This window comes from Mobula hypostoma, chromosome 2 (genome assembly GCF_963921235.1).
Source record: "Mobula hypostoma chromosome 2, sMobHyp1.1, whole genome shotgun sequence".
NCBI classification, from domain to species: domain Eukaryota; kingdom Metazoa; phylum Chordata; class Chondrichthyes; order Myliobatiformes; family Myliobatidae; genus Mobula; species Mobula hypostoma.
This window is the reverse complement of record NC_086098.1, coordinates 226,818,386-226,839,341: the sequence shown is the minus strand read 5'-3', so window position 1 is coordinate 226,839,341 and position 20,956 is coordinate 226,818,386. Positions and strand designations below refer to the sequence as shown.

Here is a 20,956-nt window from a genome sequence, read left to right as displayed (position 1 = left end):
AGACAAAATGTCATGTGATCAAGCTGCCCATGTTCCTTTGCTGCAGTGTTAGGCAGACAACTCTGCAGGAAGTGTTAAACTGGGAGGCTGCCCCTCTAATCAGGAGATGCAAGCTCCCATATAACTGTCCATTAATGGTGTTAAGGTGAAGATAATAGGTGTAAGTATCACCAGCAATTTGTTGTGGTCTAACACATAGATGCTGTGGTCAAGAAAGCACACCAAGATTCAGCTAAGGAAATTGGGCATATTCCTGAAGATTCTTACCAATCGGTACATAAGCACAACAGAAAGCTTTGCATCTGGACAGTATAGCTTGGTATGGCAACTGTTCTGCCCAAGTCCACAAGAAATTGCAGAATTGTGAACCCAGCCCAGGCTGTCACAAAAAGAGCCTACCCCGCCCCCCCCCCAATAACTTTGTCTGCATTTCCCAGTGCCTCAGAAAGGTAGTCAACATAATCCAGGAGCCCACCAACCCTAGTCATTTTCTCTTCTCCCCTCTCCTGTCAAATAGAACGTTCAAAAGCCTTAGAGCTTATGCCACCGGTTTCAATGACTGCTTCTACCTTCCAGTTATCAGACTCTTATACTCTCATAAGACCATAAGACCATAAGATATAGGAGCAGAATTAGGCCATTTGGCCCTTCAAGACTGCTCCGCAATTTCATCATGGCTGATCCAATTTTCCCTCTCAGACCCAACTTCCTGCCTTCTCCCTGTATCTCTTCATGCCCTGACCAAGCAAGAAACTATCAACCTCTGCCTTAAATATACGTTAAGACTTGGCCTCCACAGCTGCCTGATTTCCACAGATTCACCACTCCCTGGCTAAAGAAATTCCTCCTCATCCCCGTTCTAAAAGGACACCCCTCTATTCTGAGGCTGAATCCTCTGGTCTTAGACTCTCCCACCACATCAACACCTTTCACCATTCGATAGGTTTCAATGGGGTCACCCCTCATTCTTCTGAATTCCAATGAATACAGACCCAGAGCCATCAAACACTCTTCATACGACAAGCCATTCAATCCTGGAATCGTTTTTGTGAATCTCCATTGAACCGTCTCCAGTTTCAGCACATCCTTTCTTAGATAAGGGGCCCAAAACTGCTCACAATACTCCAAATGAAGCCTCACCTGTGCTTTATAAAATCTCAACATTACATCCTTGTTCTTATATTCCAGTCCTCTTGAAATGAATGCTACCATTGCATTTGCCTTCCTCACCACAACCTGCAAATTAGCCTTCAGGGAATCCTGCACAAGGATTCCCAAGTCCCTTTGCATCTCAGTTTTTAGTATTTTCTCTCCACTTAGAAAATAGACAACCCTTTCATATCTTCTACCGAAGTACACGACCAAACACTTCCCGATACTATATTCCATCTGTCATTTCTTTGCCCATTCTCCTAATCTGTCTGTCCTGTAGCCTCTCTACTTCCTCAAAACTACCTACCCTGCCACTTATCTTCAGATGGTCTGCAAACTTTGCAACAAAGCCATCAATTTCATCATCCAAATCATTGACATATAACATAAAACGAATGAGTCCTAACACAGACCCCTGTGGATCACCACTAGTCACCAGCAGACAACCAGAAAAGTCTCCCTTTATTCCCACTCTTTGCCTCCTGCCAATCAGCCACTGCTTTATCCGTGCTAGAATCTTCCCCGTCATATCATGACTTGTTAAGCAGCCTCATGTGTGACACCTTGTCAAACGCTTTCTGAAAATCCAAATACACAACATCAATGAATTCTCCTTTGTCTATCCTGCTTGTTATTTCTTCAAAGAATTCCAACAGATTTGTCAGGCAAAATTTTCCCTTGAGGAAACCATGCTGACTACAGCTAATTTTATCATGTGCCTCCAAGTATTCTGAGATCTCATACTTAATTATTGACTCCAACATCTTCCCAACTATTGAGGTCAGACTAGCTGGTCTATAGCTTCTACTTCTCTCCCTTCTTAAAGAGTGGAGTGACATTTGCAATTTTCCAGTCCTCCTGAACCATTCCAGAATCTAGCGATCCTTGGAAGATCATTACTAATGCCTCCACAATCTCTTCAGGCACCTCTTTCAGAACACTGGAGTGTACACCATCTGGTCCAAGTGACTTATCTACCTTCAGACCTTTCAGTTTTCCAAGAACCTTCTCTCTAGTTATGGTAACTTCACACACTTCATGACCCCTGACACTTAGAGCTTCCACCATACTGCTAGTGTCTTCCACAGTGAAGATTGACACAAAATACTTATTCAGTTCATACGCCATTTCATTATCCCCGGTATCATTTTCCAGTGGTCCAATTTCCACTCTCGTTTCTCTTTTACACTTTATCTATCTGAAGAAACTTTCAATATTATTGGCTAGCTTATTTTTGTATTCCATCTCTATCTTCTTAATGACTTTTTTTGTTGCCTTCTGTTGGTTTTTGAAAGCTTCCCAATTCTCTAACTTCCCATTAATTTTTGCTCTATTATATGCCTTTTCTTTGGCTTTTATGTGGGCTTTGATTTCTCTTATTAACCACGGTTGTGTCATCTTTCCTTTAGAATACTTCTTCCACTGTGGGATGTATATGTCTCTTGCCTTCTGAATTGTTTCTAGAAATTCCAGCCATTGCTGCTCTGCTGTCATCCCTGCCAGTGTTAGTTTCCAATCGATTCTGGCCAACTCCTCTCTCATGGCTCTGTATTTCCCTTTACTCCACTGTAATACTGATACATCAGACTTTAGCTTTTCCTTCTCAAATTTCAGGGTAAATTCGATCGTATTATGATCATATCACTTCCTCCAAGAGTTCTTTTACCTTAAGGTCTCTAATCAGTTCTGGTTCTTTGCACAACACCCAATCCAGAATAGCTGATCCCCTAGTGGGTTCAACCACAAGATGCCCTAAAAAAACCATCTCATGGGCACTCTAGAAATTCCCCCTCCATCATCAACCTTATTTTCCCAATCTACCTGCATATTGAAATCCCCCATGACTATTGTAACATTGTCCTTTTGACATGCATTTCCTATCTCCCACTGCAATTCATAAGCCACATCCTTACTACTGTTTGGGGGTTGCTGTTGTATCATCGTGGCCCTTACGCTTTATTTGTCCACTTGCACTTTCTCTGTAACTGCGCTTTGCATTCTGTTTTCGTTTTGCTACCTCGAAGTCCTTTATGTGCCGCATGATCTGACAGGATGACAGGCAAGCAGAAACTTGTCATGGTCTTTGTGACAATCATAAGTCAACACCACTACCAGTAGATGACCATCTCAGCCCCTCGTCACTGGCTTTGTACTTTATTGTCTATCGGTTCTGATCCTTCTCGTTTCCCGTGGCTCAGTGGTGATTGTGAGCCTCTGAGGCCAGTCTGGTCATCCACACAGAGACAGGCCCTTCGGCCCATCAGGTACCCATTTACTAGCTCCACGTACCAGCACTTGGTCCACAGCCATCTGTGGTCTATGCCTTGGCTACACACGTGCACATCTGAATACTTCTTAAATGTTGTGACAGTGTCTACCTCCCCAGGCACTGCATTTCAGATTCTCACCACCTTCTTGGTGAATAAATTCTTCCTCAGATCTGCTCTAAACCACTTCATCCCTTACTGTAAGCCTACACTCACTAGTTTCAGACATCTCTGCTGCGGGGGAGAGTTGCCTATTATCCACTTTGTGAGGTCAAATGTAAGGAGGCAGTAATGGCAACACCCTCACCAGTACTGATGTACCGAGGGATCTTGAGGTCCCTGAAAGCGGCTGCACAATTTAATAGCGGGGTGAAGAAGGCATATGCCATGCTTCCCTTTATTGGTTAAGGAATTAATTTCAAGAGCTGAGAAGTTATGCTGTAGCTTTATAAAACTCCAATTAGGCTGCATCTGAAGCATTTCATTCAGTTCTGGTTATTCATTAGAGGAAGGATATCCATAAGCCATAGGAGCATAATTAGGCCATTCAGCCCATCGAGCCTACTCCGCCATTCCATCATGGTGGATCCCGGATCCCATATCCCTTGCCTTCTCACCATATCCTTTGATGCCCTGACTGATCAGGAAGCGATCTTGGACTTGCACCGACTTGGCCTCCACACAGTCTGTGACAGAGCACTCCATAGATTTACTATTCTCTGGCTAAAAAAAAATTCCTCCTTACCTCTGTTCTAAAGGGTTGCCTTTCAGTTCTGAGGTTGTGCCCTCTAATTCTGGATACCCCCACCAGAGGAAACAGCCTCTCCACACCCACCCTCTCTAGTGCCTTCAAGGCTTTGTAGAGGTTTACCAAGATGCTGCCGGGTTAAAGAGCGTGTGCAATAAGGAAAGGTTGAACAAAGAGGCAAACACAAGGAAATCTACAGATGCTGGAATTTCAAGCAACGCACATAAAAGTTGCTGGTGAGCGAGCAGGCCAGGCAGCATCTATAGGAAGAGGTACAGTCGATGTTTCAGGCCGAGACCCTTCATCAGGACTAACTGAAAGAAGAGCTAGTAAGAGATTTGAAAGTGGGAGGGTGAGAGGTAGATCTGAAATGATAGGAGAAGACAGGAGGGGGAGGGATGGAGCTAAGAGCTGGACAGGTGATTGGCAAAAGGGGATATGAGAGGATCATGGGACAGGAGGCCTAGGGAGAAAGAAAGGGGGAGGGGGGAAAAACCAGAGGATGGGCAAGGGGTATAGTGAGGGGGACAGAGGGAGAAAAAGGAGAGAGAGAGAAAGAATGTGTGTATATAAATAAATAACGGATGGGGTACGAGGGGGAGGTGGGGCATTAGCGGAAGTTAGGGAAGTCGATGTTCATGCCATCAGGTTGGAGGCTACCCAGACGGAATATAACGTGTAGTTCCTCCAAGAAAACAGGGTGTGTTCTCTGAAGCAGAGGAGGCTGAGAGGAGTCATGATAGAAGTGCATATGAATATGAGAGGCATAGATGTTAACATTTTTGCAGAGTTAAAATGTCTAAAGTTAGAGAGCACGTATTTAAGCTGAGGGAATTAAGTTTAAAAGAGATCTGCAGGGCAAATGTTTTTACACCAAGAGTAAGGGGGTGGTGGTGAAGGCAGATGTGAGAGAGGGGTTTAAGAAACTCTTAGATGGGCACATGAATGTGTAGAGAATCAAGGGCTATATGTAAGGAGAAGGGACTAATTTAGTAGGCTTTAAATGACTAATTTAATGAGTTTCACACGGCACCATGAGCCAAAGGGCCTGTTCCTGTACTGTTCCACATTCTGTGTTCCGTGCTCTTTGTTCTATGTTGTAATTATCACATTTTTCCAATCACTGGCCTAATTGCTTTTTTGGCTATGTTTCTCCCTGGTCAAATGCGATTCTATCCACAGCTGGATCACTTTTCTTGCTGGATTTCTGTTTGCCTTAAAATATATGTTGAGCGTTTTTTTTATATATATGTAGGAGAGAGATTGAAAATCTGGCCAAGTGGTGCCACAACACCAACCTCTCACTTAATGTCAGCAAGACCGTGGAGCTGATTATTGACCTCAGGAGGAGGAAACGAGAAGTCCATGAGCCAGTCCTCATCGGGGGTTCAGAGATGGAGAGGGTCAGCAACTTTAAATTCCTCAGTGTTACCATTTCAGAGGATCTGTCCTGGGCCAGATCAGTTTGCTTAACTTCAATTCAACTTAGCATCGCAGACAACCCACGGGGACAGATATAAGCCCCTTTGTTCAAAGCCCTTATGCTAAAGTTAGTGCTTCAAATGAGCCTCCTCCAGGTCCCACATGGTTACTGTATCAACACATTTACTGCCAGTGAAAGTAAAGGCTCCTTTATTCACTTCCAGAATAGACGGTTTCTTCTTGTTTCTAGTTCATGATGTTACTTGATATTCAAGTCATTGGTTCCCAGTGGAGGTGTGGGATGTTACAATAAACTCAGAAAGGCTAACATTTGCTATCTATCCTAACTCCAGAATATGCCCTGTTACGTACCCCATAACTGGGTTGCCAAACCAGCAGAAATGGACAACTCAGTTGGAGTCTGGATTACTGGAGCTAAGAAAGTTTTATTAAAGAAATAAGCAACACAGTACTCTAATCACAAGGATAATAAATGCAACAGTTCAGCAATGAATAAACACACATGTACACAGAACTAGGATAATAGGATCAATCAAGCTCTATCGCAGTCTAGGGGTAAATGACCAGTTTCAAGTGACGCAAAGTTCAGTTCAATTGAGTTCAGTTCAGTTCACAGTAATCGCTGTTGTGCCGTTGGGCGGGGAAAAGGAGAGAGAGCGAAAGCAAATGAATATTCAAAACGGATTCCACACAGACCTTCGATATTCCTCGCAGTTAACTTTCGGCCGAGTCCTTGGTAATGTCTTCTGAGGTCACCGACTGTGACCCCTCCGTTCCCAATACGATCATTCTTCTGCGGTGAACCCAGCACCCAGGCAAGGGTGGACACACACACCAGGTTCCCACCGATCCGCACCTTTTTACCCTGTGCGTCTATGGCTGGTCCCGTGACCAGACCTCCAACAACTCCCACCAACTAGTGGGGGGAGGGGCACACCGCTTTCAGGGTCTCGTTACCTCGTAGAGTCGTGTGTCGTGTCTAAGCGAACCTGCCCCTTTTTATCCCCCTGCTGGGGTATCGCCTGTCCATCGCACTTCAAACAGTTCAGGGTTCAAAAGAAGCCAGTTTCGACAATATTCAGACTGGTGTCTCCTTCCCTTAAACTCTCTCGTCTCTTCATTAACATTTCCAAATGCTGCTCCATTGTCTTACTTATCTCTCTCTCCTGAAGACAGGTGGCAGATCAACTGTTGATCCCACTGGTGCTAGCACAGGACAGTTAACATCTTAGTCTATGTGTGCTTTTGTAACCCTCTTTCGTCACAGCCCTAACAGGTGGACTTCCTGACCGGTTGTGTGTCGTGTGCTTGTCTTTAGATCTTCTGTGACAGTGCACGGACTGAACTATGGGGGAAGGCTCAAACAATCGGGGTGAGGGGGAGTGTGGTGAAACAATTTGAAAAGATCCTCTTACTGAAGAACTCATTGTTTCCGCACTTCCCATCATGCCTTGTGGCCATGCTATGTTGGCACCAGAACGTGTGGCGACGCCTGGAGGCTGCCCCTAGCACACCCTTAGGTGTGCTGGTTCTTAACTCAAATGATGCATGTTTTGATGTACATGTGATAAATAAATCTGAATCTCCCCTCGCTGAAATCAGTCCACTGTTGAGCTGTCACACAAAAATTCTTCAGAAAATAAACACAAGCAAAAGAGAATCTGCAGGTGCTGGGAATCCAAGCAACACACACAAAATGCTGGAGGAACTCAGCAGGTCAGGCAGCATCTATGGAAAAGAGTACAGTTAACATTTCATGCTGAGAAACATTCAGCCGGACTGGAGAAGGGTCTCGGCCCGGAATGTCGACAGTCCTCTTTTCCAGAGAAGCTGCCTGGCCTGCTGAGTTCCTCCAGCATTTTGTGTGTTTTGTTCAGAAAAGAATCATTCAGGTTCTGGATGAGACTGAAAACTCTTAGACTCAATATAATAGTGTATTGGAACACTTCAGAGAAGGTTGTTTCAACTGATATCTGGAATGGAGGGGTATCTGATAAGGAATGGTTGAGCAAGCAAAACTTGTATCATCAGGAGCCTGGAGCAGTGACAGGAGAATCTGATTGAACATAATATCCAAAGTTGGTTTCACACTCAGTATTAGGCACAACATCTCTCCCTCTGCCAAGAGTTCGACAGCTTTTCATCACTACGCCTGGTTTCATTTTTTAGGACAGCTATTATCTGGGTAATATGGCGTTCAATAGTACAGCATTGGGACAGGCCTATCGATCCACAATATCCATGCCAACCAAATTTAATTAATCCCGTCTGCCTGTGCATGGTCCATCTCCCTATGTTTCTACCTGTTCATGTGCCTATCAGTGTTGCTAATGATAGCACTGGTTCCATTTCTACTCTTTAAGCTCCATCCTTTGTTTCCTTTCGAGTCCTGGTTGCTCACGTCATCGCCCTTTGTCAGATTTTATCATCCTTTGTCAGTTAACCTTTCCTAACTACCATCCTAGTCCTCCACATTGTTCTTTCCATTACACACTCTCTCCCTAGCCATTGTCCAATTAAAATCTGTTACATTTTATGATGGTGGTCTGTATTTGGAGCGGTGAACTGTGTTTGGAGCTCTGGTTGGTCTGTGTTTGCAGCAGAGTGTGGGCTGTATTTGGTCTGTGTTTGGACTATTTGCAGCAACATGTGAGTTGTGTTTGGAGCAGTGTGTGAGCTGTGTTTGGGCTGTACTAGGGGTGATTGATAAGTTTGTGGCCTAAGGTAGAAGGAGTCAATTTTAGAAAACCTAGCACATTTATTTTTCCTACATTTACAGACTTAGTCCAGTGGTCGTGGAGCATACGGATCCCTTCTTTGTAGAAGTGGTCCACAGCAGGGGTAATTGATAAGTTCGTGGCCTAAGGTAGAGGGAGATGAGTTATTAACTTCAAACTTTCTGTGTAATCACTCAAAGAGTTGAACTGCACGTGCATGTAACAAGAGCGTCTTGGACCTCCAGGTGGTCCACAGCAGGGGTGATTGATAAGTTTGTGGCCCAAGGTAGAAGCAGATGAGGAGAAACTTCACTCAGAGTTGAACTGCATGTGTATGTAACAAGAGCTGTATAACTCATCTCCTTCTACTTTAGGTCACGAACTTATCAATCACACCGCTGTGGACCACCTGGAGGTCCAAGACGCTCTCATTACATGCACATGCAGTTCAACTCTTTGAGTGATAATGCAGAAAGTTTGAAGTTAATAACTCATCTCCTTCTACCCTAGACCACAAGCTTATCAATCACCCCTGCTGTGGACCACTTCTACAAAGAAGGGATCCGTATGCTCCACGACCACTGGACTAAGTGTGTACATGTAGGAGGGGACTATGTTGAAAAATAAATGTGATAGGTTTTCTAAAATTGACTCCTTCTACCTTAGGCCATAAACTTATCAATCACCCCTCGTATGTGGAGCAGTCTAATTGTTCTGTGTTTAGAGCAGTGTTTGAGCTGTGTTTGCAGCATGTTAGGAGCAGTGTGTGAACTGTGTTTGGAGCAGTGTGTGAGCTGTGTTTGGAACAGTGTTTGGTCTGTATTTGGAGCAGTGTGTGAGCTGTGTTTGCAGCATGTTAGGAGCAGTGTGTGAACTGTGTTTGGAGCAGTGTGTGAGCTGTGTTTGGAACAGTGTTTGGTCTGTATTTGGAGCAGTGTGTGAGCTGTGTTTGGAACAGTGTTTGGTCTGTATTTGGAGCAGTGTGTGAGCTGTGTTTGGAACAGTGTATTTGTTCTGTGTTTGGAGCAGTGTTTGTTCTGTGTTTGGAGCAGTATTTGGTCTGTATTTGGAGCAGTGTGTGAGCTGTGTTTGGAGCAGTGTGTGACCTGTATTTGGAGCAGTGTGTGAGCTGTGATTGGAGCAGTGTGTGAGCTGTGTTTGGAACAGTGTACTTGTTCTGTGTTTGGAGCAGTGCTTGGTCTGTATTTGGAGCAGTGTGTGAGCTGTGTTTGGAACAGTGTATTTGTTCTGTGTTTGGAGCAGTGTTTGGTCTGTATTTGGAGCAGTGTTTGTTCTGTGTTTGGAGCAGTATTTGGTCTGTATTTGGAGCAGTGTGTGACCTGTGTTTGGAGCAGTGTTTGGTCTGTATTTGGAGCAGTGTGTGAGCTGTGTTTGGAACAGTGTATTTGTTCTGTGTTTGGAGCAGTGTTTGTTCTGTGTTTGGAGCAGTGTTTGGTCTGTATTTGGAGCAGTGTGTGAGCTGTGATTGGAGCAGTGTGTGAGCTGTGTTTGGAACAGTGTACTTGTTCTGTGTTTGGAGCAGTGCTTGGTCTGTATTTGGAGCAGTGTTTGTTCTGTGTTTGGAGCAGTATTTAGTCTGTATTTGGAGCAGTGTGTGAGCTGTGTTTGGAGCAGTGTTTGGTCTGTATTTGGAGCAGTGTGTGAGCTGTGATTGGAGCAGTGTTTGAGCTGTATTTGGAGCAGTGTTTGGTCTGTATTTGGAGCAGTGTGTGAGCTGTGTTTGGAACAGTGTATTTGTTCTGTGTTTGGAGCAGTGTTTGGTCTGTATTTGGAGCAGTGTTTGTTCTGTGTTTGGAGCAGTATTTGGTCTGTATTTGGAGCAGTGTGTGACCTGTGTTTGGAGCAGTGTTTGGTCTGTATTTGGAGCAGTGTGTGAGCTGTGATTGGGCTGTATTTGGAGCAGTCTATTTGTTCTGTGTTTAGAGCAGTATTTGAGCTGTGTTTGCAGTGTGTTTGGTCTGTGTCTGGAGCAGTGTTTGGAGCTGTATTTGGACTACGTTTGAGCCAGTGTTTCATTGCGTTTTGTCTGTGTTTGGTCAGTGCTAGGGGTCGTGCTGTGTTTTGCTCCGTGCTGGGCCCTCCCGCCCGAGACGACGCTCCGTTGCCCGGATACCGGGCGGAACAAAGGGGCGGTTGTCGGGTGTGTGCGGCAACGGGCAGCCGAGTCCGGAGTCCGGGATCCGAGCCGAGCGAACCGGACCGGGTGGTATGGCCGGCAAATCGGGCACCGACATCAAAATCCACAACTACGTAGCGGCCGACAAGCAGTGGTAAAGCTGACCGGGGTCATGGCCGGAGGGTGGCCGGAGAGTGAGAGGGTGGCCGGAGGGTGAGAGGATGGCCGGAGGATGACCGGAGGGTGAGAGGGTGACCAGAGAGTGAGAGGGTGGTCAGAGAGTGAGAGGATGGCTGGAGAGTGAGAGGGTGGCCGGAGAGTGAGAGGGTGGTCAGAGAGTGAGAGGATGGCCGGAGAGTGAGAGGGTGGCCGGATGGTCAGAGGGTGGCCGGAAGATGACCGGAGAGTGAGAGGGTGGCCGGAGAATGACCGGAGAGTGAGAGGGTGGCCAGAGAGTGAGAGGATGGCCGGAGAGTGAGAGGGTGGCCGGAAGATGACCGGAGAGTGAGAGGGTGACCAGAGAGTGAGAGGGTGGTCAGAGAGTGAGAGGATGGCCGGAGAGTGAGAGGGTGGCCGGATGGTCAGAGGGTGGCCGGAAGATGACCGGAGAGTGAGAGGGTGGCCAGAGAGTGAGAGGATGGCCGGAGAGTGAGAGGGTGGTCAGAGAGTGAGAGGATGGCCGGAGAGTGAGAGGGTGGCCGGATGGTCAGAGGGTGGCCGGAAGATGACCGGAGAGTGAGAGGGTGGCCGGAGAATGACCGGAGAGTGAGAGGGTGGCCAGAGAGTGAGAGGATGGCCGGAGAGTGAGAGGGTGGCCGGAAGATGACCGGAGAGTGAGAGGGTGGCCGGAGAGTGAGAGGGTGGCCGGAAGATGACCGGAGAGTGAGAGGGTGGCCGGAGAGTGAGAGGGTGGCCGGAAGATGACCGGAGAGTGAGAGGATGGCCGGAGAGTGAGAGGATGGCCGGAGAGTGAGAGGATGGCCGGAGGATGACCGGAGAGTGAGAGGGTGGCCGGAGAGTGAGAGGGTGGCTGGAAGATGACCGGAGAGTGAGAGGATGGCCGGAGAGTGAGAGGGTGGCCGGAAGATGACCGGAGAGTGAGAGGATGGCCAGAGAGTGAGAGGATGGCCGGAGGATGACCGGAGAGTGAGAGGGTGGCTGGAGAGTGAGAGGGTGGCCGGAGGGTGAGAGGGTGGCTGGAGAGTGAGAGGATGGCCGGAGGGTGAGAGGGTGGCCAGAGGATGGCCGGAGAGTGAGAGGGTGGCCGGAGAGTGAGAGGATGGCCGGAGAGTGAGAGGGTGGCCGGAGAGTGAGAGGATGGCCGGAGGGTGAGAGGGTGGCCGGAGGGTGAGAGGATGGCCGGAGGGTGAGAGGGTGGCTGGAGAGTGACAGGGTGGCCGGAGGATGGCCGGAGGGTGAGAGGGTGGCTGGAGAGTGAGAGGGTGGCCGGAGAGTGAGAGGGTGGCCGGAGAGTGAGAGGATGGCCGGAGAGTGAGAGGGTGGCCGGAGGATGGCCGGAGGATGAGAGGGTGGCCGGAGAATGAGAGGATGGCCGGAGGGTGAGAGGGTGGCCAGAGGATGGCCGGAGAGTGCGAGGGTGGCCGGAGAGTGCGAGGGTGGCCGGAGAGTGCGAGGGTGGCCGGAGAGTGCGAGGGTGGCCGGAGAGTGAGAGGATGGCCGGAGGATGACCGGAGGGTGAGAGGGTGACCAGAGAGTGAGAGGGTGGCCGGAAGATGACCGGAGAGTGAGAGGGTGGCCGGAGAGTGAGAGGGTGGTCAGAGAGTGAGAGGATGGCCGGAGAGTGAGAGGGTGGCCGGATGGTCAGAGGGTGGCCGGAAGATGACCGGAGAGTGAGAGGGTGGCCGGAGAGTGAGAGGATGGCCGGAGAGTGAGAGGGTGGCCAGAGAGTGAGAGGATGGCCGGAGAGTGAGAGGGTGGCCGGAAGATGACCGGAGAGTGAGAGGGTGACCAGAGAGTGAGAGGGTGGCCGGAAGATGACCGGAGAGTGAGAGGGTGGCCGGAGAGTGAGAGGGTGGCCGGAAAATGACCGGAGAGTGAGAGGATGGCCGGAGAGTGAGAGGGTGGCCGGAGAGTGAGAGGGTGGCCGGAGTGTGTGAGGGGTCAGTGTGAGATGGGGGAGTGAGAGGGTGGGAGTGTGTGAGTGGTCAGTGTGAGATGGGGAGAGTGAAAGGGTGGGAGTGTGTGAGGGGTCAGTGAGATGGGGAGAGTGAGAGGGTGGGAGAGTGTGAGAGGTAAGTGTGATGGGGAGAGTGAGAGGGTGGGAGTGTGTGAGGGGTCAGTGAGATGGGGAGAGTGAGAGGGTGGGAGTGTGTGAGGGGTCAGTGAGATGGGGAGAGTGAGAGGGTGGGAGAGTGAGAGGATGGCCGGAGGATGACCGGAGAGTGAGAGGGTGGCTGGAGAGTGAGAGGGTGGCCGGAGGGTGAGAGGGTGGCTGGAGAGTGAGAGGATGGCCGGAGGGTGAGAGGGTGGCCAGAGGATGGCCGGAGAGTGAGAGGGTGGCCGGAGAGTGAGAGGATGGCCGGAGAGTGAGAGGGTGGCCGGAGAGTGAGAGGATGGCCGGAGGGTGAGAGGGTGGCCGGAGGGTGAGAGGATGGCCGGAGGGTGAGAGGGTGGCTGGAGAGTGACAGGGTGGCCGGAGGATGGCTGGAGGGTGAGAGGGTGGCCGGAGGGTGAGAGGGTGGCTGGAGGGTGAGAGGGTGGCTGGAGAGTGAGAGGGTGGCCGGAGAGTGAGAGGGTGGCCGGAGGCTGAGAGGATGGCCAGAGACTGAGAGGGTGGCCGGAGATTGAGAGGATGGCCGGAGAGTGAGAGGGTGGCCGGAGGATGGCCGGAGGATGAGAGGGTGGCCGGAGGTGTGAGGGGTCAGTGTGAGATGGGGAGAGTGAGAGGGTGGGAGTGTGTGAGGGGTCAGTGTGAGATGGGGAGAGTGAGAGGGTGGGAGTGTGTGAGGGGTCAGTGAGATGGGGAGAGTGAGAGGGTGGGAGTGTGTGAGGGGTCAGTGTGAGATGGGGAGAGTGAGAGGGTGGGAGTGTGTGAGGGGTCAGTGTGAGATGGGGAGAGTGAGAGGGTGGGAGTGTGTGAGGGGTCAGTGTGAGATGGGGAGAGTGAGAGGGTGGGAGTGTGTGAGGGGTCAGTGTGAGATGGGGAGAGTGAGAGGGTGGGAGTGTGTGAGGGGTCAGTGTGAGATGGGGAGAGTGAGAGGGTGGGAGTGTGTGAGGGGTCAGTGAGATGGGGAGAGTGAGAGGGTGGGAGTGTGTGAGGGGTCAGTGAGATGGGGAGAGTGAGAGGGTGGGAGTGTGTGAGGGGTCAGTGAGATGGGGAGAGTGAGAGGGTGGGAGTGTGTGAGGGGTCAGTGTGAGTTGGGAGAGTGAGAGGGTGGGAGTGTGTGAGGGGTCAGTGAGATGGGGAGAGTGAGAGGCTGGGAGTGTGTGAGGGGTCAGTGAGATGGGGAGAGTGAGAGGGTGGGAGTGTGTGAGGGGTCAGTGAGAGGGGGAGAGTGAGAGGGTGGGAGTGTGTGAGGGGTCAGAGGATGGCCGGAGAGTGAGAGGGTGGCCGGAGAGTGAGAGGATGGCCGGAGAGTGAGAGGGTGGCCGGAGAGTGAGAGGATGGCCGGAGGGTGAGAGGGTGGCCGGAGGGTGAGAGGATGGCCGGAGGGTGAGAGGGTGGCTGGAGAGTGACAGGGTGGCCGGAGGATGGCCGGAGGGTGAGAGGGTGGCCGGAGGGTGAGAGGGTGGCTGGAGGGTGAGAGGGTGGCTGGAGAGTGAGAGGGTGGCCGGAGAGTGAGAGGGTGGCCGGAGGCTGAGAGGATGGCCAGAGACTGAGAGGGTGGCCGGAGATTGAGAGGATGGCCGGAGAGTGAGAGGGTGGCCGGAGGATGGCCGGAGGATGAGAGGGTGGCCGGAGAATGAGAGGATGGCCGGAGGGTGAGAGGGTGGCCAGAGGATGGCCGGAGAGTGCGAGGGTGGCCGGAGAGTGAGAGGGTGCCGAGAGTGAGAGGGTGGCTGTGAGATGACCGGAGAGTGAGAGGGTGGGAGAGTGAGAGGGGTCAGTGAGATGGGGAGAGTGAGAGGGTGGGAGTGTGTGAGGGGTCAGTGAGATGGGGAGAGTGAGAGGGTGGGAGGGTGAGAGGGTGGCCGGAGAGTGAGAGGGTGGCTGGAGGGTGAGAGGGTGGCCGGAGAGTGAGAGGATGGCCGGAGAGTGAGAGGGTGGCCGGAGGGTGAGAGGGTGGCCGGAGAATGGCTGGAGAGTGAGAGGGTGGCCGGAGAATGGCCGGAGAGTGAGAGGATGGCTGGAGGGTGATAGGGTAGCCGGAGGATGGCCGGAGGGTGAGAGGGTGGCCGGAGGGTGAGAGGATGGCCGGAGGGTGAGAGGGTGGCTGGAGGGTGAGAGGGTGGCTGGAGAGTGAGAGGGTGGCCGGAGGATGACCGGAGGGTGAGAGGGTGGCCGGAGGGTGAGAGGGTGGCCGGAGAGTGAGAGGATGGCCGGAGAGTGAGAGGGTGGCCGGAGGGTGAGAGGGTGGCCGGAGAATGGCCGGAGAGTGAGAGGGTGGCCGGAGAATGGCCGGAGAGTGAGAGGGTGGCTAGAGGGTGATAGGTTGGCCGGAGGCTGAGAGGGTGGCCGGAGGGTGAGAGGGTGGCCGGAGAGTGAGAGGATGGCCGGAGTGTGAGAGGGTGGCCGGAGAGTGAGAGGGTGGCCGGAGGGTGAGAGGGTGGCCGGAGGGTGAGAGGATGGCCGGAGGGTGAGAGGGTGGCCGAAGAATGGCCGGAGGGTGAGAGGGTGACCGGAGTGTGTGAGGGGTCAGTGTGAGATGGGGAGAGTGAGAGGGTGGGAGTGTGTGAGGGGTCAGTGTGAGATGGGGAGAGTGAGAGGGTGGGAGTGTGTGAGGGGTCAGTGAGATGGGGAGAGTGAGAGGGTGGGAGTGTGTGAGGGGTCAGTGAGATGGGGAGAGTGAGAGGGTGGGAGTGTGTGAGGGGTCAGTGAGATGGGGAGAGTGAGAGGGTGGGAGTGTGTGAGGGGTCAGTGAGATGGGGAGAGTGAGAGGGTGGGAGTGTGTGAGGGGTCAGTGAGATGGGGAGAGTGAGAGGGTGGGAGTGTGTGAGGGGTCAGTGAGATGGGGACAGTGAGAGGGTGGGAGTGTGTGAGTGGTCAGTGTGAGATGGGGAGAGTGAAGGGGTGGGAGTGTGTGAGGGGAGAGTGTTAAATGGGGAGAGTGAGAGGGTGGAAGTGTGTCAGGGGTCAATGTGAGATGGGGAGAGTGAGAGGGTGGGAGTGTGTGAGGGGTCAGTGTGAGATGGGGAGAGTGAGAGGGTGGGAGTGTGTGAGGGGTCAGTGTGAGATGGGGAGAGTGAGAGGGTGGGGAGGGAGATGGGGAGGGTGAGAGGGTGACCGGAGGGTGAGAGGGTGGCCGGAGAGTGAGAGGGTGGCCGGAGGGTGAGAGGGTGGCTGGAGAGTGACAGGGTGGCCGGAGGATGGCCGGAGGGTGAGAGGGTGGCCGGAGGGTGAGAGGGTGGCTGGAGGGTGAGAGGGTGGCTGGAGAGTGAGAGGGTGGCCGGAGAGTGAGAGGGTGGCCGGAGGCTGAGAGGATGGCCAGAGACTGAGAGGGTGGCCGGAGAGTGAGAGGATGGCCGGAGAGTGAGAGGGTGGGAGTGTGTGAGGGGAGAGTGAGAAGGTGGGAGTGTGTGAGGGGTCAGTGAGGATGGGAGAGTGAGAGGCTGGGAGAGTGTGAGGGGTCAGTGAGATGGGGAGAGTGAGATGGTTGGAGTGTGTGAGGGTTCAGTGAGATGGGGAGAGTGAGAGGGTGGGGGAGTGTGAGAGGGTGTCAGTGAGATAGGGAGAGTGAGAGGGTGGCCGGAGGATGGCCGGAGAGTGAGAGGATGGCCAGAGGGTGAGAGGGTGGCCGGAGAGTGAGAGGGTGGCCGGAGGGTGAGAGGGTGGCCGGAGAGTGAGAGGATGGCCGGAGAGTGAGAGGGTGGCCGGAGGGTGAGAGGGTGGCCGGAGAATGGCTGGAGAGTGAGAGGGTGGCCGGAGAATGGCCGGAGAGTGAGAGGGGGGGAGTGTGTGAGGGGTCAGTGTGATGGGGAGAGTGAGAGGGTGGGAGTGTGTGAGGGGTCAGTGTGAGATGGGGAGAGTGAGAGGGTGGGAGTGTGTGAGGGGTCAGTGAGATGGGGAGAGTGAGAGGGTGGGAGTGTGTGAGGGGTCAGTGTGAGATGGGGAGAGTGAGAGGGTGGGAGTGTGTGAGGGGTCAGTGAGATGGGGAGAGTGAGAGGGTGGGAGTGTGTGAAGGGTCAGTGGGATGGGGACAGTGAGAGGGTGGCCGGAGAGTGAGAGGATGGCCGGAGTGTGAGAGGGTGGCCGGAGAGTGAGAGGGTGGCCGGAGAGTGAGAGGGTGGTCAGAGAGTGAGAGGATGGCCGGAGAGTGAGAGGGTGGCCGGATGGTCAGAGGGTGGCCGGAAGATGACCGGAGAGTGAGAGGGTTGGAGTGTGTGAGGGGAGAGTGTGAAATGGGGAGAGTGAGAGGGTGGGAGTGTGTGAGGGGTCAGTGTGAGATGGGGAGAGTGAGAGGGTGGGAGTGTGAGAGGGGTCAGTGTGAGATGGGGAGAGTGAGAGGGTGGGAGAGTGAGAGGGTGGCCGGAAGATGACCGGAGAGTGAGAGGGTGGCCGGAGAGTGAGAGGGTGGCCGGAAGATGACCGGAGAGTGAGAGGATGGCCGGAGAGTGAGAGGGTGGCCGGAAGATGACCGGAGAGTGAGAGGATGGCCGGAGAGTGAGAGGGTGGCCGGAAGATGACCGGAGAGTGAGAGGATGGCCAGAGAGTGAGAGGATGGCCGGAGGATGACCGGAGAGTGAGAGGGTGGCTGGAGAGTGAGAGGGTGGCCGGAGGGTGAGAGGGTGGCTGGAGAGTGAGAGGATGGCCGGAGGGTGAGAGGGTGGCCAGAGGATGGCCGGAGAGTGAGAGGGTGGCCGGAGAGTGAGAGGATGGCCGGAGAGTGAGAGGGTGGCCGGAGAGTGAGAGGATGGCCGGAGGGTGAGAGGGTGGCCGGAGGGTGAGAGGATGGCCGGAGGGTGAGAGGGTGGCTGGAGAGTGACAGGGTGGCCGGAGGATGGCCGGAGGGTGAGAGGGTGGCCGGAGGGTGAGAGGGTGGCTGGAGGGTGAGAGGGTGGCTGGAGAGTGAGAGGGTGGCCGGAGAGTGAGAGGGTGGCCGGAGGCTGAGAGGATGGCCAGAGACTGAGAGGGTGGCCGGAGATTGAGAGGATGGCCGGAGAGTGAGAGGGTGGCCGGAGGATGGCCGGAGGATGAGAGGGTGGCCGGAGAATGAGAGGATGGCCGGAGGGTGAGAGGGTGGCCAGAGGATGGCCGGAGAGTGCGAGGGTGGCCGGAGAGTGAGAGGATGGCCGGAGGGTGTGAGGGTGGCTGGAGAATGGCTGGAGAGTGAGAGGGTGGCCGGAGGGTGAGAGGGTGGCCGGAGAATGGCCGGAGAGTGAGAGGGTGGCCGGAGGATGGCCGGAGAGTGAGAGGATGGCCAGAGGGTGAGAGGGTGGCCGGAGAGTGAGAGGGTGGCCGGAGGGTGAGAGGGTGGCCGGAGAGTGAGAGGATGGCCGGAGAGTGAGAGGGTGGCCGGAGGGTGAGAGGGTGGCCGGAGAATGGCTGGAGAGTGAGAGGGTGGCCGGAGAATGGCCGGAGAGTGAGAGGATGGCTGGAGGGTGATAGGGTAGCCGGAGGATGGCCGGAGGGTGAGAGGGTGGCCGGAGGGTGAGAGGATGGCCGGAGGGTGAGAGGGTGGCTGGAGGGTGAGAGGGTGGCTGGAGAGTGAGAGGGTGGCCGGAGGATGACCGGAGGGTGAGAGGGTGGCCGGAGGGTGAGAGGGTGGCCGGAGAGTGAGAGGATGGCCGGAGAGTGAGAGGGTGGCCGGAGTGTGAGAGGGTGGCCGGAGAATGGCCGGAGAGTGAGAGGGTGGCCGGAGAGTGAGAGGGTGGCTAGAGGGTGATAGGTTGGCCGGAGGCTGAGAGGGTGGCCGGAGGGTGAGAGGGTGGCCGGAGAGTGAGAGGATGGCCGGAGTGTGAGAGGGTGGCCGGAGAGTGAGAGGGTGGCCGGAGGGTGAGAGGGTGGCCGGAGGGTGAGAGGATGGCCGGAGGGTGAGAGGGTGGCCGAAGAATGGCCGGAGGGTGAGAGGGTGACCGGAGGGTGAGAGGGTGGCCGGAGAGTGAGAGGGTGGCCGGAGTGTGAGAGGGTGGCCGGAGAGTGAGAGGGTGGCCGGAGGGTGAGAGGGTGGCCGGAGGGTGAGAGGATGGCCGGAGAGTGAGAGGGTGGTCTGAGGGTGACCGGAGGGTGAGAGGGTGGCCGGAGGGTGAGAGGATGGCCGGAGGGTGAGAGGGTGGCCGAAGAATGGCCGGAGGGTGAGAGGGTGACCGGAGGGTGAGAGGGTGGCCGGAGAGTGAGAGGGTGGCCGGAGGGTGAGAGGGTGGCTGGAGAGTGACAGGGTGGCCGGAGGATGGCCGGAGGGTGAGAGGGTGGCCGGAGGGTGAGAGGGTGGCTGGAGGGTGAGAGGGTGGCTGGAGAGTGAGAGGGTGGCCGGAGAGTGAGAGGGTGGCCGGAGGCTGAGAGGGATGGGGAGAGTGAGAGGGTGGGGAGAGTGTGAGGGGTCAGTGAGATGGGGAGAGTGAGAGGGTGGCCGGAGGATGAGAGGGTGGCCGGAGAATGAGAGGATGGCCGGAGGGTGAGAGGGTGGCCAGAGGATGGCCGGAGAGTGAGAGGGTGGCCGGAGGGTGAGAGGGTGGCCGGAGAATGGCCGGAGAGTGCGAGGGTGGCCGGAGAGTGAGAGGATGGCCGGAGGGTGTGAGGGTGGCCGGAGAATGGCTGGAGAGTGAGAGGGTGGCCGGAGGGTGAGAGGGTGGCCGGAGAATGGCCGGAGAGTGAGAGGGTGGCCGGAGGATGGCCGGAGAGTGAGAGGATGGCCAGAGGGTGAGAGGGTGGCCGGAGAGTGAGAGGGTGGCCGGAGGGTGAGAGGGTGGCCGGAGAGTGAGAGGATGGCCGGAGAGTGAGAGGGTGGCCGGAGGGTGAGAGGGTGGCCGGAGAATGGCTGGAGAGTGAGAGGGTGGCCGGAGAATGGCCGGAGAGTGAGAGGATGGCTGGAGGGTGATAGGGTAGCCGGAGGATGGCCGGAGGGTGAGAGGGTGGCCGGAGGGTGAGAGGATGGCCGGAGGGTGAGAGGGTGGCTGGAGGGTGAGAGGGTGGCTGGAGAGTGAGAGGGTGGCCGGAGGATGACCGGAGGGTGAGAGGGTGGCCGGAGGGTGAGAGGGTGGCCGGAGAGTGAGAGGATGGCCGGAGAGTGAGAGGGTGGCCGGAGGGTGAGAGGGTGGCCGGAGAATGGCCGGAGAGTGAGAGGGTGGCCGGAGAATGGCCGGAGAGTGAGAGGGTGGCTAGAGGGTGATAGGTTGGCCGGAGGGTGAGAGGGTGGCCGGAGAGTGAGAGGGTGGCCGGAGAGTGAGAGGGTGGCCGGAGAGTGAGAGGGTGGCCGGAGAGTGAGAGGGTGGTCAGAGAGTGAGAGGATGGCCGGAGAGTGAGAGGGTGGCCGGATGGTCAGAGGGTGGCCGGAAGATGACCGGAGAGTGAGAGGGTGGCCGGAGAATGACCGGAGAGTGAGAGGGTGGCCAGAGAGTGAGAGGATGGCCGGAGAGTGAGAGGGTGGCCGGAAGATGACCGGAGAGTGAGAGGGTGGCCGGAGAGTGAGAGGGTGGCCGGAAGATGACCGGAGAGTGAGAGGATGGCCGGAGAGTGAGAGGGTGGCCGGAAGATGACCGGAGAGTGAGAGGGTGACCAGAGAGTGAGAGGGTGGCCGGAAGATGACCGGAGAGTGAGAGGATGGCCAGAGAGTGAGAGGATGGCCGGAGGATGACCGGAGAGTGAGAGGGTGGCTGGAGAGTGAGAGGGTGGCCGGAGGGTGAGAGGGTGGCTGGAGAGTGAGAGGATGGCCGGAGGGTGAGAGGGTGGCCAGAGGATGGCCGGAGAGTGAGAGGGTGGCCGGAGAGTGAGAGGATGGCCGGAGAGTGAGAGGGTGGCTGGAGAGTGAGAGGATGGCCGGAGGGTGAGAGGGTGGCCGGAGGGTGAGAGGATGGCCGGAGGGTGAGAGGGTGGCTGGAGAGTGACAGGGTGGCCGGAGGATGGCCGGAGGGTGAGAGGGTGGCCGGAGGGTGAGAGGGTGGCTGGAGGGTGAGAGGGTGGCTGGAGAGTGAGAGGGTGGCCGGAGAGTGAGAGGGTGGCCGGAGGCTGAGAGGATGGCCAGAGACTGAGAGGGTGGCCGGAGATTGAGAGGGTGGCCGGAGAGTGAGATGGGGAGAGTGAGAGGGTGGGAGTGAGTGAGGGGTCAGTGAGATGGGGAGAGTGAGAGGATGGCCGGAGGGTGAGAGGGTGGCCAGAGGATGGCCGGAGAGTGCGAGGGTGGCCGGAGAGTGCGAGGGTGGCCGGAGAGTGAGAGGA

General features: G+C 54.9%; 1 protein-coding gene across 2 annotated transcripts in view; it reads left to right on the top strand.

Moving 5' to 3' along the window:
* Nucleotides 1-20,956, top strand: part of LOC134336961 (ciliary microtubule inner protein 1-like) — a 159,614-nt gene that overhangs the window by 101,532 nt on the left and 37,126 nt on the right. Inside the window, exon 3 of one of the 2 annotated variants that reach the window (XM_063031702.1) lies at nt 10,389-10,618. The exons of the other annotated variant lie outside the window; for it this stretch is intronic. Coding sequence (XP_062887772.1) covers nt 10,557-10,618 — 62 coding nt within the window. The 5' untranslated portion in view covers nt 10,389-10,556. The remainder of the gene's footprint in view (nt 1-10,388; nt 10,619-20,956) is intronic. 2 annotated transcript variants of the gene reach the window in all.